The 14754-nt window shown below is 36.7% G+C and overlaps 1 protein-coding gene across 1 annotated transcript in view; it reads left to right on the top strand.

Moving 5' to 3' along the window:
- The window catches only part of LOC150103638 (T-box transcription factor TBX20-like), a 129851-nt gene that overhangs the window by 101925 nt on the left and 13172 nt on the right, over nucleotides 1-14754 (top strand). The window contains exon 4 of the mRNA XM_090398502.1: nucleotides 4819-4895. Within this exon, the coding sequence (XP_090254628.1) occupies nucleotides 4819-4895 (77 nt within the window). The remainder of the gene's footprint in view (nucleotides 1-4818; nucleotides 4896-14754) is intronic.

The raw sequence follows: 14754 nt of genomic DNA, 5'->3' as shown, positions 1-14754 counted from the left end.
GTCTGAAAACTGTGATCATGCTGAATCCAAATGCAGTCGAGAACTCCAGATGGATTAATTTTGGATGATTTAATTCAGACACGCGTATCCTTCTACTAATCCAGCATGTTAAACAACTAAGGCTAAAACCACATGATCATTACCTCCTATTTTCTTTTTCTTCTTCATCTTCTGTGCACTTTTCATGGTGGGAGTTTGTTTATGGAACTTGGCGTATCCGAGGAGAAAAGTGTAAAAAATCCGAAAAATAACTAAAATTTATTGATATCATTTAGGCCACGAGACTAGTATATTATATTATGTTAAATGGGAGTATTCCCTCTCCGTAGTGGGTGGTACTCCAATTCCCATGAAGGAAAACCCTACTATCTCTACCGAGACCGGATGCATCAGATTGGGTTGAGAATCTTCCGTGTAAATAACAATTTGAAATGTGAACAAATATATCCATTATAATTGATTTTACATTGTATACAGAAATAAAAGGGAAAAGCATAGTAATCCATTGTCGCTTCATAAGGGCATCTATTTAGGGGCCATGTTTTTATCAACGTCCTTGTAAATCGTACGGCTACAGCAATCCAGCCCAGCTATCAACATCGCACCAAAGAGGCCAAATGTTGCACCCGTTGAACGTGACCACCGCCTGAGGGGGGGGGGGGGGGGGAACTGCTCTGCCACCCAAAGCGCGGCGCAGGGAGGAGGTATGTTGACGTCATACATTCGCCACAGGCTTGACGGACGAACGGTAAGCCTCTTCACCTTGGAGCGAGTTTAAATCTCACAAGAACGAGTCGCAAAAGAAGAAGACGAATCGTTCTGTTTTAATGATCCATTTCCCGCGTTACAGATCTGTGTAATTAAGAAGTAGGGGATGTTCGAAGTCACCCTACTTTCCCCGACTGAACTATCGCTGCAAAGAATGCCGTTAGGGATTTATCGTTTTTCTTTGGCAATTTTTTTCCCCCTCCTTCGACGGCAGAGTCATATCGCCGTGAGACAATAAAAGTCAGCACTTCTTCCCCTCCTCCCCCCCGAAATCTTTCACGCTCTAAAAGGCGAGAAAGCCCACAAAGGCCGTAAATTTATGTGGCTCTGTAAAGTGAACAGTCAGTTGTAATTACGGCGGCAAATCCTAATTACATATGGCGTCCCGAGAAGCTGGTGTTCTTAAATAAGCCTTCATCAGATTACAGCCACCATAATGACAGACATAATTACTTTACAACTTCATTAGGCGGCTCAAAAAGGCAAGAAAAATGTCCCAAGACGAGCTATAAAAAGAAGCCTGTCTACATAAAGCCGTTCTGGCAGCGAATGACACCTTCCTTCAGAATCGCAAGGGAGGAGGGGGGGGGGGTCAGACGTTACAAAAATCCATTAGACTTGCTAAACTGCCCGTCGAGATGAATATGAATTTATTTCACCTTTTCGCTAATCTTCGCGGATTATTCGGGACCACACTTGCATTGAATGCTGCCAGAGTTTCACTGTTTACATTCGTCAGCGATTTAGAAAAAGACCAGTCCGGCATTTGACAGCTTTATTGACGCCTTTTATTTAGAATAAACAATAAAAGCGATCATGGGATTGCCTGGAGTTGCTTTTAAACAGCAAGTTAGTATTTCATACGATAACTCGTCTCTTACTGGACACGAAAACAATTTGGATTAGTGGCATTCAGCATTTTTTTTTTTCGTTTAAAGGGGCTACTAAAAGGCAAAAATATTCACTATAATGTTTATCATAAAGAAAAAGTTCATATATTTTACGCAGTTGGGTTGGGCATTCCAAAATACGAAAATGATGAAATCAAGCAAGTGGCATTTCTGCAATGAGTTCAGATAAAATAACCAGATGGACTTTTAATTGAAAATATTCATAGATCGGCATACGAAAAGTGACAGGATTTCATTTAACTCCCATAAAACAGGAAATTTAAGTTAGTAATGATGATGTTGTAATTAGCGATGTAACAAAGTATCCGGATGAATAGCGTGTGGCCGACTCGAATAAGGACAAATCTAGGCGTATACCGTTTTCCTGAAACATCTGCGCATGTGTCGCCATCTATCGGAATCAGAAGAAATAAACCAGAATATCAATGCAATCAAAAAAGTCTGTTCTATGCAAAACCGCACTGTTTAAAACATTATAGTGAAATCCGTTCCAAACTAACAATTACAATGAAAAAAATAAATAAATAAAATAATTACGCATCATTTGTTTACTACACGCTCACCAGATATATACTAATTAATACTAAAATTTTAATTATGATTATTATTATAAAAAATAATAATAATAATTAAAAATGATTACTATATTTTCCCGTTTTATTTAATTTTTTTTTATTATTGATAACTAAACATGGATTTTTATTTGGAAAAATCGTATTTAAAAAAAAAAACGTAGTTTACATGTTTTTTTGTTTTTTTTTTGCTTCGTTTGCTCTGCATGAATATCTCTGCAATATCTAGTAGAATTTTGGTATGATTGCCAAACTTGAGTGATTCGTTCAAATGTAAGGATTGGGTGCCCATAAGAAAATCAGAAGTGTAATCTATTTTTCCGATAAAAGTAGAAAACTCATTTAATGGGAATTCCTTTCTCGCGTGCTATTTTAGATGCGCTGCTTTTTTTTCCTGACGCTTTGTAATTTCAAGCTTTTGTTAACCACTGACGTTTGTTATGTTCACAAGCTTCTTTGCATTTTCTCTTCCCACTCATAATTGCGTAAAAAAGGTAATCAAAAATAGAATAAAAATATGTAGAGCAACCACGACTGTATCAAAACTGATATAATACTAGACGGTACATCGATACAGCCATTACTGCGGGATGTTAATTCACTACGGGACTGTTTTAGTGCTTTCGCAATGTAGGTAATACAGTACGGTGCCGTACTACTATTAAAATTGGTAAAAATTACAAACCGTGCTAGCGAAACTGGCGCTATTCAGAACCACGCGTGGAAGGCATTGCCGTATTCTGCTTTTTTAGTAAGAGTTTTCTCACGTTGATATTTCATTGCTTGAACATTCTCTCATGAGTAAAACATTTTTTTTTTTTTTTTGGAATTTTTGGATAAAGCAATATAGACCACTGTGTGTATAGTGCCAAATATGTTTTCTTTTAAATAATTATAATTCTTAAAATAATTATAATAATTGTTACGCCATATAATCATTTAACATATAATAAATTACGCATTTTAACTTAAAAAATAAATAATGGATTTAACAAATATTCTTAATGTCGTATTACAAATCTGGTTAATAAAGTTGACAGCATCATTGGCCATGCCTCGAATCGCGCCACGTTTGTTAATACTACTATGGGAGATGAAGTTTATCGAAAGTGTTGGGACCACCACTGTGCTTACCGGAGTACTGAAGTGGCGTGAAAATTTTCCATGCATATTCTATATTCAGAGTAGGAGATCAGCTGTAGTGAACGACGCAGTGAACGACGGGGTCCTGAATCAAATCACATGCCACAATGACATAAGTTGAAAGGCGCAGTTTGCTTATATTAGTCTAAAAGCAACTAAGGCAGTTGCGATTTCTTTGGACGATAAAAGAAATGCAGATTAGCAGGATTTTAATGTTCATGATTTGCCGGCAAAGGTTGGTCGATTTGTAGAGCCTCTGCTACTAATGGCTCAGTTAAGTAAGTTTGAGCGCGGTTAGTAGTTGGAACCCCTTCCAATCTTTGTACTCCCTGGACGTGTCAGTTAATAATAATAATGATTAGTGAAAATGGAATAAAGGGGAGGTGTGTAAGCATTCCTAAATTAATTATTACCATTACTATTATTTTTTTCATGTCAATCCTGTCCACAAAAAGTTGTAAAAAGACCTAAAGCAGATTCGAACTTTGGGGGAACAGATCAATTCAGATCTGTCCCTGACTGTCTTTCAGAACCTCCAAGCGCACTCCAGTTGCTTCTGTAACTCCATCCACCTATCTAATTCTTGGTCTTCCTCTTCTCCTGCTTCCATCAACTTTAGGAAGCATCATCATGATCTTCTCCAGCCTGTCATTTGCTCGCATAATATGTCCGAAGTATGACAATTTTTGCTTGATATTCATAGCTTCAAGGGAGCAATCTGGCTTTATTCTGTCTATCACTGATTGATTGATTTGCTTTTCAGTCCATGGTATTCTTAGTAAGCGTCTCCAAACTCATAATTCAAATGCATCTATCTTCCTTCTTTCTCAGGGTCCAACTTTCACATCCATACAGTACCACAGGGAATACCATTGCTTTCACGATTCTGATTTTTCTTGTGAGGCTAATATCTTTATCTTTAAAGAACTTGCTAAAATTTGTCATTGCTTTCTTTCCGAGTAATAATCTTCTTCTAACTTCTTTGGTATAATAACCATCTTTATCAATTCGGGATCCTAGGAGCACAAAATTGTTAACTGCTTCCATTTTCTCCCCATCTACTTCAAAATTATTAAGTTCATTGGGGGATAAGAGTTTAATACTCTGAAAACTATGCCCTGTAGGCCACTTCAGTCCTCAAGTAAGCAGCAGGGTAGTCTCACCAGGAAAGGAAATTCATTTCCCATCTAAAGACATTCAGAAAACATGCCTAAGGTAGGATTTGAACCCACTGCCTGTTGATTGGGAAGTGGATATGCCTAACCACGCAGCCAATCAAGTGTACAGCGTGTAGTGAACAAATTCTACACTCCCAACAATGAACTAAACATAATTATCAAAGATAAATAAATAATCGCAGCTGGAATTAATATGAAGACTTGCATATGATGTGCAGTTTCTAATAAGAGTTGAATTTCTTGCAGATAACCAAGTTGAAAATCGACAGCAATCCTTTTGCCAAAGGCTTTAGGGATTCTTCTCGTCTGACCGACTTGGAAAGGTGAGTGTTTAATTTTCTTCTAAAAATTAAATCCCTAATTTTATAAACTTGACGTAATCGCTCCTTTAATATGTGCAGGAGGGGGAGGATACGATAGCTTATGCACATCCACAGAAAATGAATCTTTTATGGTCTTACATTTTGTAGTTTTTACTACGCAGTTTATGGCAGAATTTATTTTAAGAATAAATACCCCGCACTCATCACACACACACACACACACACACACACACACACACACACACACACACACACACACACACACACACACACACACACACACACACACACACACACACACACACACACACACACACACACACACACACACACACACACACACACACACACACACACACACACACACACACTCCTTGAACCCATTAACAGAAAAAGCACTCACAGCTAACTCTGGCATCCCATTCCACTCATTCACAACTCTCCAAGCAAAAAATCTAGTCTTCAAATCCCTACTAACCACCTTTACTCAACTTCCAGGTATGACCCCTTGTTTGGTCCTTCTAGCAAAGTGTTGAAACATATCCCCTGCATTTATCCTATAAAACCCTTTAAGCAACTTAAACGTTTCTCTTTTTCTCCTATCAACCAATAGTAGTTATTAACATAAAATTTTAGATCAAGTGAAAAGTGCTACACTAGTTAATACTACAGTTATCCATAAACATAACAATCTTATGGTTATGTTATAAAATTTAATTATCACTATTATTATTATTATTACTACGTGACACCTCCAGGGAATCCAAGGACTCATCGTGGGAGGGCACACTACTCCACTTCGCTGAATACATCTTTATTATAATTATAGCCATAATATCCATAATTATATGTATATATTTTTATATATATATATATATATATATATATATATATATATTAAAAAAAGGTTTAATGACTATTACCGAGAGAAAAGATGACAAGATGTATTTAACAAGATACTACTAGTTTACTAGTTCCGTTACATGAACATCCTCAGGTATCATAATCAAAGAAGTATATAAAAAATTACAGAGACTTAAAATTGTACTAAGAGAACAAGTATAAAAAACAGTAGCGTGCTTGAAAAAAAAATGCAAGTATGAGTTCCAAACAAACGAATACTACGCGCTGTCGCGAGTGCGCCAGTACTGAACAGAAGCAACGTGTGCGTCAGAGAGATTGTAACTCAGGCTGTTGTTGATATGAGAGGAATCTAGAGAAATTTCCCTAGATTCAACAATCTTTCTTTCGAATTCATCGTAGCACACATGGATGTTAGCAGTTTGAGTCCAGTTTACAATGTGCTGGCGGCCTTCGTCTGAGTTAGCTGAAAAGAGAACGTGGCTAGAGAGAGCGCTAGCTCTAGTCCTGTTATAGGAGATATCTCTACGGTGTTCATCCAAACGTAGAAGGATGGATTTAGCAGTCTGTCCATAGTATGGCTTTCCGCAATCACACAAAATCTTGTACACTCCTAGAAACTGAGTAGGAAGATGTTTCTGTTTATGTTTGCAAAGTAATGAACGAAGTTTTGGAAGCGTAGTGAAGCACGTTTTGAAGTTAAATTTCTAGAGAATCTTGGCCAGTTTTGGTGAAAGAGAGCTGATGTAGGGCAAGGAGATGAAGGCTCTTGGGGAAGAAGGATCTTCAGAAGTAGTTGAGTCCCTGGGGGAAAGAAATTTGTCAATTTTCTTTGGAGAAAACCATTGTTAATAAACGTTTTTTTAAGAAAACGGAGTTCATTTTCAATTTCTGTTTCTTCTGTAAGTAATGATTTGGCTCGGTGAGCTAAAGTGGAAATAATACCACATTTTTGTGGGGGATAATGAAACAGAAATTGAAAATGAACTCCGTTTTCTTAAAAAAAACGTTTATTAACAATGGTTTCTCTCCAAAGAAAATTGACAAATTTCTTTCCCCCAGGGACTCAACTACTTCTGAAGATCCTTCTTCCCCAAGAGCCTTCATCTCCTTGCCCTACATCAGCTCTCTTTCACCAAAACTGGCAAAGATTCTCAAGAAATTCAACTTCAAAACGTGCTTCACTACGCTTCCAAAACTTCGTTCATTACTTTGCAAACATAAACAGAAACATCTTCCTACTCAGTTTCCAGGAGTGTACAAGATTTTGTGTGATTGCGGAAAGCCATACTATGGACAGACTGCTAAATCCATCCTTCTACGTTTGGATGAACACCGTAGAGATATCTCCTATAACAGGACTAGAGCTAGCGCTCTCTCTAGCCTCGTTCTCTTTTCAGCTAACTCAGACGAAGGCCGCCAGCACATTGTAAACTGGACTCAAACTGCTAACATCCATGTGTGCTACGATGAATTCGAAAGAAAGATTGTTGAATCTAGGGAAATTTCTCTAGATTCCTCTCATATCAACAACAGCCTGAGTTACAATCTCTCTGATGCACACGTTGCTTCTGTTCAGTACTGGCGCACTCGCGACAGCGCGTAGTATTCGTTTGTTTGGAACTCATACTTGCATTTTTTTTTCAAACACGCTACTGTTTTTTATACTTGTTCTGTTAGTACAATTTTAAGTCTCTGTAATTTTTTATATACTTCTTTGATTATGATACCTGAGGATGTTCATGTAACGAAACTAGTTAACTAGTAGTATCTTGTTAAATATATCTTGTCATCTTTTCTCTCGGTAATAGTCATTAAACCTTTTTTTAATAATATTCCAACCGAGTAAAAATGAATTTCGAATATATATATATATATATATATATATATATATATATATATAATTATGGATATTACGGCTATAGTTATAATTATGGAATTAAGGCTTAAGAAAACATGGCAACCAATTTGGTCATCAAGCTACACCTTCAAATTGTCTCCCTTTCGTTAATAAGGTTGTAGATAACTGTAGTATTAATTAGTATAGCACTTTTCGCTTCACTCAGAACTTGACGTTTTTAACTACTGTTGTTACAGTAAGCCTAACCTGAAACACATCACGATGTTCGTCACTAAATTTTAATTCTAATATCGAATGTAATAAGTTTAGGCGTCTTCTTTTCACCAGCGCAACATCACCCTTAATTTGAAATTTATATGCCATTAATAGCAACAATAAAATAAAATATTAGTTATAAGCAGTTGGTAATTCGCAGCGAAACATTAAAACACAAAGCGATGTAGCGAGCAAGGACGTCGTAAATAAACTGGCTGATATTACTGTAGTCTGTTTTGGGAGAAGGATACCAGGAGTAAGGTACAACCTTATAATATTTTTATTTTTATTTTTATCTAGCTTCCACCCACGAAAGGTTATTTGTGAACCTATAGCACCCTTAACAGTGGGGAAAAAAGTATTATAGATGTCATCACCTACAAACACCACGAACCCAGTGGGTGTGCAGATTTTCCACGTTGTTATCAAACCCAACTGATCTCTTGGTGGTTGATTCTTCAGCAATATTCAAGCAACTAGTTTACGGTGTCATCATCCGAAATACACGTTTCTTGAACATCAGAAAGATTGTTTTGCTTCTGGATACGTTTGTAGCTTACAATTGCATAACTTGGAAACTGCATCGTTTTCTAAGTCGTGTTAGAAAACAAGAAGGCAAAGTTTGTCTCATAAAGAAAGTGCATTCAAAGTCATTTTTGGATATACCTGTTCTTTAAGTAAGAATCATCTATACTGCGTTGTATACTCTACGCTTTCCGAGTAAAGACCTACGTCCATTTCTAGTCGCAAACTAGAGGAATTTCCTGGACCGGTTCCAGTGTTGGTCGATCTGTGTCACTGGCAAGCGGTTCTTTTTTTTTTCCGTCCTGTAAACTGAAGAAAATCGATCGTAGAACTCACAGATTTTCAGATACTAGCACACAAAGAATTGTTCTTAGGGAAAGATGGCGTCAATTGTTTACCGTCTCTTCACTGGATGCCTCTTAAATTAGTGATGGTCTTCGACCAGCTATCTCTGATTGGCTACGCGTCGAGTGAACCGCCCACTCACTCTCCAAAAGTTAGATAGGGCTAAAATATCCTCGCCTGTTTCCCTATAAGGAATAAAAGGCGTTAGCAGTTTTGTATTATTATTATTATTATTATTATTATTATTATTATTATTATTATTATTATTATTATTATTATTATTATTATTATCATCATCATCATCATATATCATAAGTATATATGAAAATAATCAAATACAAATAAGATTAAATCATTGAGCTATCATTTACGAGAGAGATAAACCAAGGGGTTCGACAAGGATGTCCCCTCTCAACAACACTTTTTAACATTTACCTAAATGAAATAATAATATTTCATTTAGGTAAATGAAATATTATTATTATTACAAATAATAATAAAATGGAATAAAAATTTCCATCAAGAAATTAAACTTTCTCCTACAGTAAGCTTAAACACTCTCTTCTTTGCCAACGACCAAATAATAACTACAAATTCTGAAGATAACTTACAGAAAGCTATTTTAAATCTAAACGAGATATCCAAAGATTATGAAATGATAATATCAACAGAAAAATCAAAAACTGTGACCTTCAAAGGACAAGATCCAGAAGAACTAAAATAGTAACAGATAACAAGATCTTAGAACAGGTGAATTCATTTAAGTACCTAGGATGTACGATCACATATGAAAATGAAAAAGATATAAACGTAAAAATCGCAAAATATTTAAAAATAACAAGTGTAATTAACTCTATATTTAAACCAAACCTAGTTCAAAAACAAACCAGGCTAAAAGTATACAATACATTAGCCCTACCGGTCTTAATGTATGGAAGCGAAATCTGGACAATAAAACAAAAAGACAAACAAAGATTAATAATAGCAGAAATGAAGTTTATGAGAAAAACTGCAAAGTATACCCTATTTGATCACAAATGAAACGAAGAAATTATGAAAGAATTAAACCAAGAACCAGAAAAAAAAAAAAGTTAAAAAATATAAACATAGATGGATGGAACACGTTCAAAGAATGAAAACAGAAAGATTACCAAACAAGCCTTAAAGTACAAGCCATTAGGAAAACGAAAACCAGGACGTCCTCTTAAACGATTCAACGATGACTTCTAAGGCCGGAACAGGACACGCTAGGCCTAAATACTTGATACGCATGATGATGATGATGATGATGATGATCATCATCATCATCATCATCATCATCATCATTTAATCTCCAATACTGAGTCAGTTTTGGGCTGTATGGTTAGGTATTCCGACTGCTCCAGTATTCCTTTCCAAAATCATAAAACCAGCTTGAAACAATTTTTTTTTTCTTTTTAGGGTCGGGTTTATTTCAGTACTAAGTAAAACGATGTCCCAATAAGAACGAAATCTTAAATACACGCATATAGCTTCAATTAATATCGTTTGTGTGTGAAAAACACGAAAATAACGCTCCCGTGCACTTTTGCAAAAAATGCATTTTTTCGTGTTTTTCTTCAAAAACAGCTTTTTACTTACAGCACACGGCGGCTGATACTCGTGGGAAATGAACTTGAATCGGGTGATATGCAAATTTTTAAAAAATTCATCATTAGTTCGATTTCAGCGCCCTCTAACGACATAATGTCGAAACACCGTATAATGCACTATACTATATATTGCTGTGTTCTTTAACATGTTCATTGCCAATCACGCGATATCGCGCGATGCGAGTTCTCGCCAAACGGCCGATCACACGTTATCGCGTAGACGTCGCTAACTACATAAAAAAATAAAAAAAATTTGGCCACCACACGAAATTCCAATTTTCAGCTTGGCAATAAAAGTGTTAACAACCCCCGCGTTAATTTATGTGCCATATAACGAAATATACTTAATGGGTAGACAACGTAGTAACGACGCTGTCCTAATACGTATAAATAAATGACGTAACCTTGGCAAACTTAAATAACTCAACTTAATCAAAATAACTAAAACTAATTAAACATATTCTCATTTTAAGCCTCGCATAACATAACCAAAACAAACCTAATGCTCAACTTAGAACTATTAAATGACATCGGAGGCAACGACCTAAACACCTATGAGCAACAATTAAGTGCAAGCTGTTGACGAGAGTAACAACAAAATGGGAGCAATACAATTCATGCGCAGTGGGCTGAGTTATGTAAGTTCTATTACTTGCTATATTATTTTCAAAAATGTTTACACTTTTTGTACCATGAAACCCACTTCTGATTTTTTTTTTAAAGACAAGACTTATGTTTTGTTTTGTTTTATTTGTTTACCTTTTCCCCACAGTTCTTTCAGCGATCATGAGCCCTGGTTTTCTCGAGACACTCATCAGAGCAATGCATCCATTTTGTTGTCAACAATCAAGTGAAACACGAGTACTGGCTCGAACTGATGCTCGATCAGTTCGTCCTTCTTGGCATTTTCTTTCTTTTTTCTTTTTTCTCTCTGAAGGAGCCCACATGCTGGACCCCATTCCGTAGCATACGTCAACGAGGAAGGAGGCATAGACATTCCTGTAACATGTTTCTTACACTTCGTCCGCGGATATTACCGAACACCCACATCGCGTTCCGTTTGGCGTTCGTTAGCACCACCTCGATCCCTAACAAGACGCGACAAGACAGCACTCCTCGAGCCTCGTTACTGCCGGTAGTTCATTAAGGTTCAACCGGAGGGATTTCTCACTTGTTAACATACTTACCACCAGGGGGTTCAGGGTGACGAATTACTTTACCACGCGAAGGGGAGCATTGTAGATCACGTACTTGCGGAAGGTCAAGCAGTCTGTCTTCTGTCCAAATAAAGAAATTAAAAGAAAGTGGAAGTAAAATTAATTGCTTCGGTCACATTGAAATGTCCTTCTTAAAGTTCGTCCTCTTGGACTTGCGATAACCCCTAGCATATTCCGAATCCGCCGTCGTACACCACGAAGTTGTGTATTCCTATACGTCTATCAAGCGAGTGACCACTCACTCAACTGATCATGTTCTTAACAGCAACAGATGAGCTGTTCAACTTTTAAGAAACAATGTAGAAAGTATTTTTACCTTGGGTATAAATATGTTTAAGATACCAAGCAATTTTAAACCTGGTTTTACTCCATTTCCCAAGTGGAGGCGCAAACTTGACTTTTAGTCTGTTTGCTTACTTGGGAAATGGAGTAAAACCAGGTTTAAAATTGCTTGGTATCTTAAACATATTTTAAGAAACAAATTCGCCATTCGGAGCTCAATGTGCTTATCGATCCTTTTTTTTTTTTTTCGATAATGTCTAATGGACGACATTCATCGTCCATTAGACATTGTCAATTCTAAAGCCTTCTCCAAGTCTATTTAGGCCTTCACTTTTCATACTCGTTAGTACATGCACTCAGAATCTACATCTCGTTGACTACGGCTACCTTATCATGAGTGAACGACAGTCCATAAAGTAACAAATTGACATAGGTGATCCGATTTCCACCATTTATTTTGTATCTTTATAGATGGACTTGATGACCAATGCCTAGGCCTCCCAATAGCATGCCATTATAGCTTTCTTGGTGCATAAAATGACCAAACAAAACAAGTAGAAGTTGTGAAGAGGGATCACTGTGAGATGGATCGTCTGAGGAATGCATGTGTTCGAACAGAGCTAGGAGATGAACAACCTCTTACGGAGAGGACAGAAGTACGTGCTTTGAAATGATACAGAGACTTTCGGAGAATGGAAGAAGAACAATGACCATTGAGAAATATGAATAGGTCACCATTGGAAGGAGAAAAAAGGGAGACCAAAGGCAACGTGGAGAGGAACCATTGTGAGAGCGATGGGGAAAAGAGGCTTACAGGATGAAGACTGGAATAATCGTACAGAGTGGAATGTGAGATTCCACTTCTTTAGATCAAACTCCATTCCTTCCTGATGCATTGTTGTACATTTAAACATTTATCTAAAGTCAATATATGATTGATTCAGGATGGTCATCTGTTTTAAATTTATTCTCCGTGTAAGCAACTTGGGTATTTGATTTACAACCACAAAAATTCTCCTATACTTTGAGCAGAGGTTCTGCTTCGATTGGCGTTATTTAATCCAGTTTCTTTGCTTTTGTATAATTTATTTTCCTTCAATGTTCAATTTATTTTGTAATGACTTCGAGTGCCTTTCCATTCTTACTTTTCATTAGCAGTTTTTCTCCATCAACAATTCGGTAGTTTTGGACCATACGATAATATCAGTGGGTGTCCTTTTTCACTGATATTATCGTATGATAATATCAGTGAAAAATAGAATTCTACTTTTAAATCTTTTACATTGAAATCAGTTCTTTCACAAGCTGATCTCTCCTATTGTTCGCACTGTGATATTCGTATTCGTGGTCACAATGCTGTCGGGCCTCTTGATAAAGGTTCGATAGCATCATTATTACTCTCAAAGAAAATCTTTTTCTCCAATGCTTGCATTTCAATGTCCTCTTCGATTTTTGGTCAGAAAGGCACTAGAAGAATGCCACCGAAGCTGGATAACAACAATAAAAATCTACTGGCATTTTTTTATTATTTTTCTGAAATTAATGATCCAAAATTGATTTTTTTTGTTACTTTTTTTCTATTTCTAAAAATAGAAAAAAAAAAGAAAAGAATAAGCTATGTCATGAAAGTACCGCTCTAGTATCCGCCCCGATCCACTTTAATAATTTTTGAAATAACAGTGACATTCTTTAAGAGGTCACTTCATTACCTGTGGACATTACAAGACGATTGCCATTCTAATTCCTCCACGGTTGACCAAATAGATATTTTTCTCCTCTATTCTCTCCCACCTTTAGATAAACGTCATGAAAAAAGTGTTCTGGAGAAATCAAGATATTTGCTGTTGATATCTCCAAAGTATTTCATTGGGTTTGGCACAAAGTCCACAGTAAATTCCCATCTTATGGTCCACCTTCTGACTTCTTCAACTGAGTTGCCAATTTTCTCTCTCAATGCACATTCCCTGTGTGGGATAGACAGATCCTAGAGCTTATCAAAGTCCTTTTATATTCATCTTTTTCCTTCTCATATTAATGATTTTTGCAGTTGAAAGAGCGAGAACTTTCTGTCTTGTTTCATGAAAAACAAACAAAAACGGACAGAAAAGAAGATTTGTCTTCTCGGGATAACTTTAACCCGCAGTCCTTCTTGGTTTTCCTGCATCGCAAGTTTTTCAACACGAGGGTATTCAATAAATTAATTTTTATTCTTCACGTCAGGCATAACAGTCCACTTCCTGATCACATGGAGGTCTAATCCGTGGACCCCCGTGTGATGAGGAAGTGGGTTCTGCATTGAGAAATGAACACTATAGATTCTGCATTGAGAAATCCATTGCGGATCTTTGATCCCGTACCATGCACTTCCGGTTATCATATCCAGAACATTTGATCGGGTATTTCATAAAGGCCTGATCGATGAATTGCACTCCTATGGTCTGCCTTCTACCATTTGTAATTGAACATACTTTTTGTCCGTCATTCACTGCACATCATACTGGACAGCCTCCTCGCTTCAGATTCCTCTCCCGATTCTGGAGTGCCATTCCATGCATCAAAAATACTGCTTTCATATCTTATCCATAGTTTGGTTGACGACAGTCCGCTCTCGTTTCTTTTAGTTCACTGACAAACCTTAGTGCTCAAACATTCCATGTTTATTCGTGTACGACTGATTGGTTCTTTAAAAAAGAACGTGCGTAGAGTTTCTAAGCATTACCTAAAAAATCTTGACTGCACTCAGCGCAAAAGAAAATATTTAACTTGATTTATAAACCATCTGGAACCAATATGCTCTGATTGTTTTCTCACTTGTTCACTTTCCCTCGAAACTAAAACATAACCATGGCTGGTTGCTACGGCTTCACAATTTAAGTCTAGAA

The sequence above is a fragment of the Typopeltis vanoorti genome, chromosome 9 (assembly GCF_054136105.1).
Source record: "Typopeltis vanoorti isolate ZY-2024b chromosome 9, IOZ_Tvanoo_1.0, whole genome shotgun sequence".
NCBI lineage: Eukaryota > Metazoa > Arthropoda > Arachnida > Uropygi > Thelyphonidae > Typopeltis > Typopeltis vanoorti.
The sequence above is the reverse complement of the archived record's forward strand: the minus strand, read 5'-3'. Positions and strand labels throughout refer to the sequence as shown.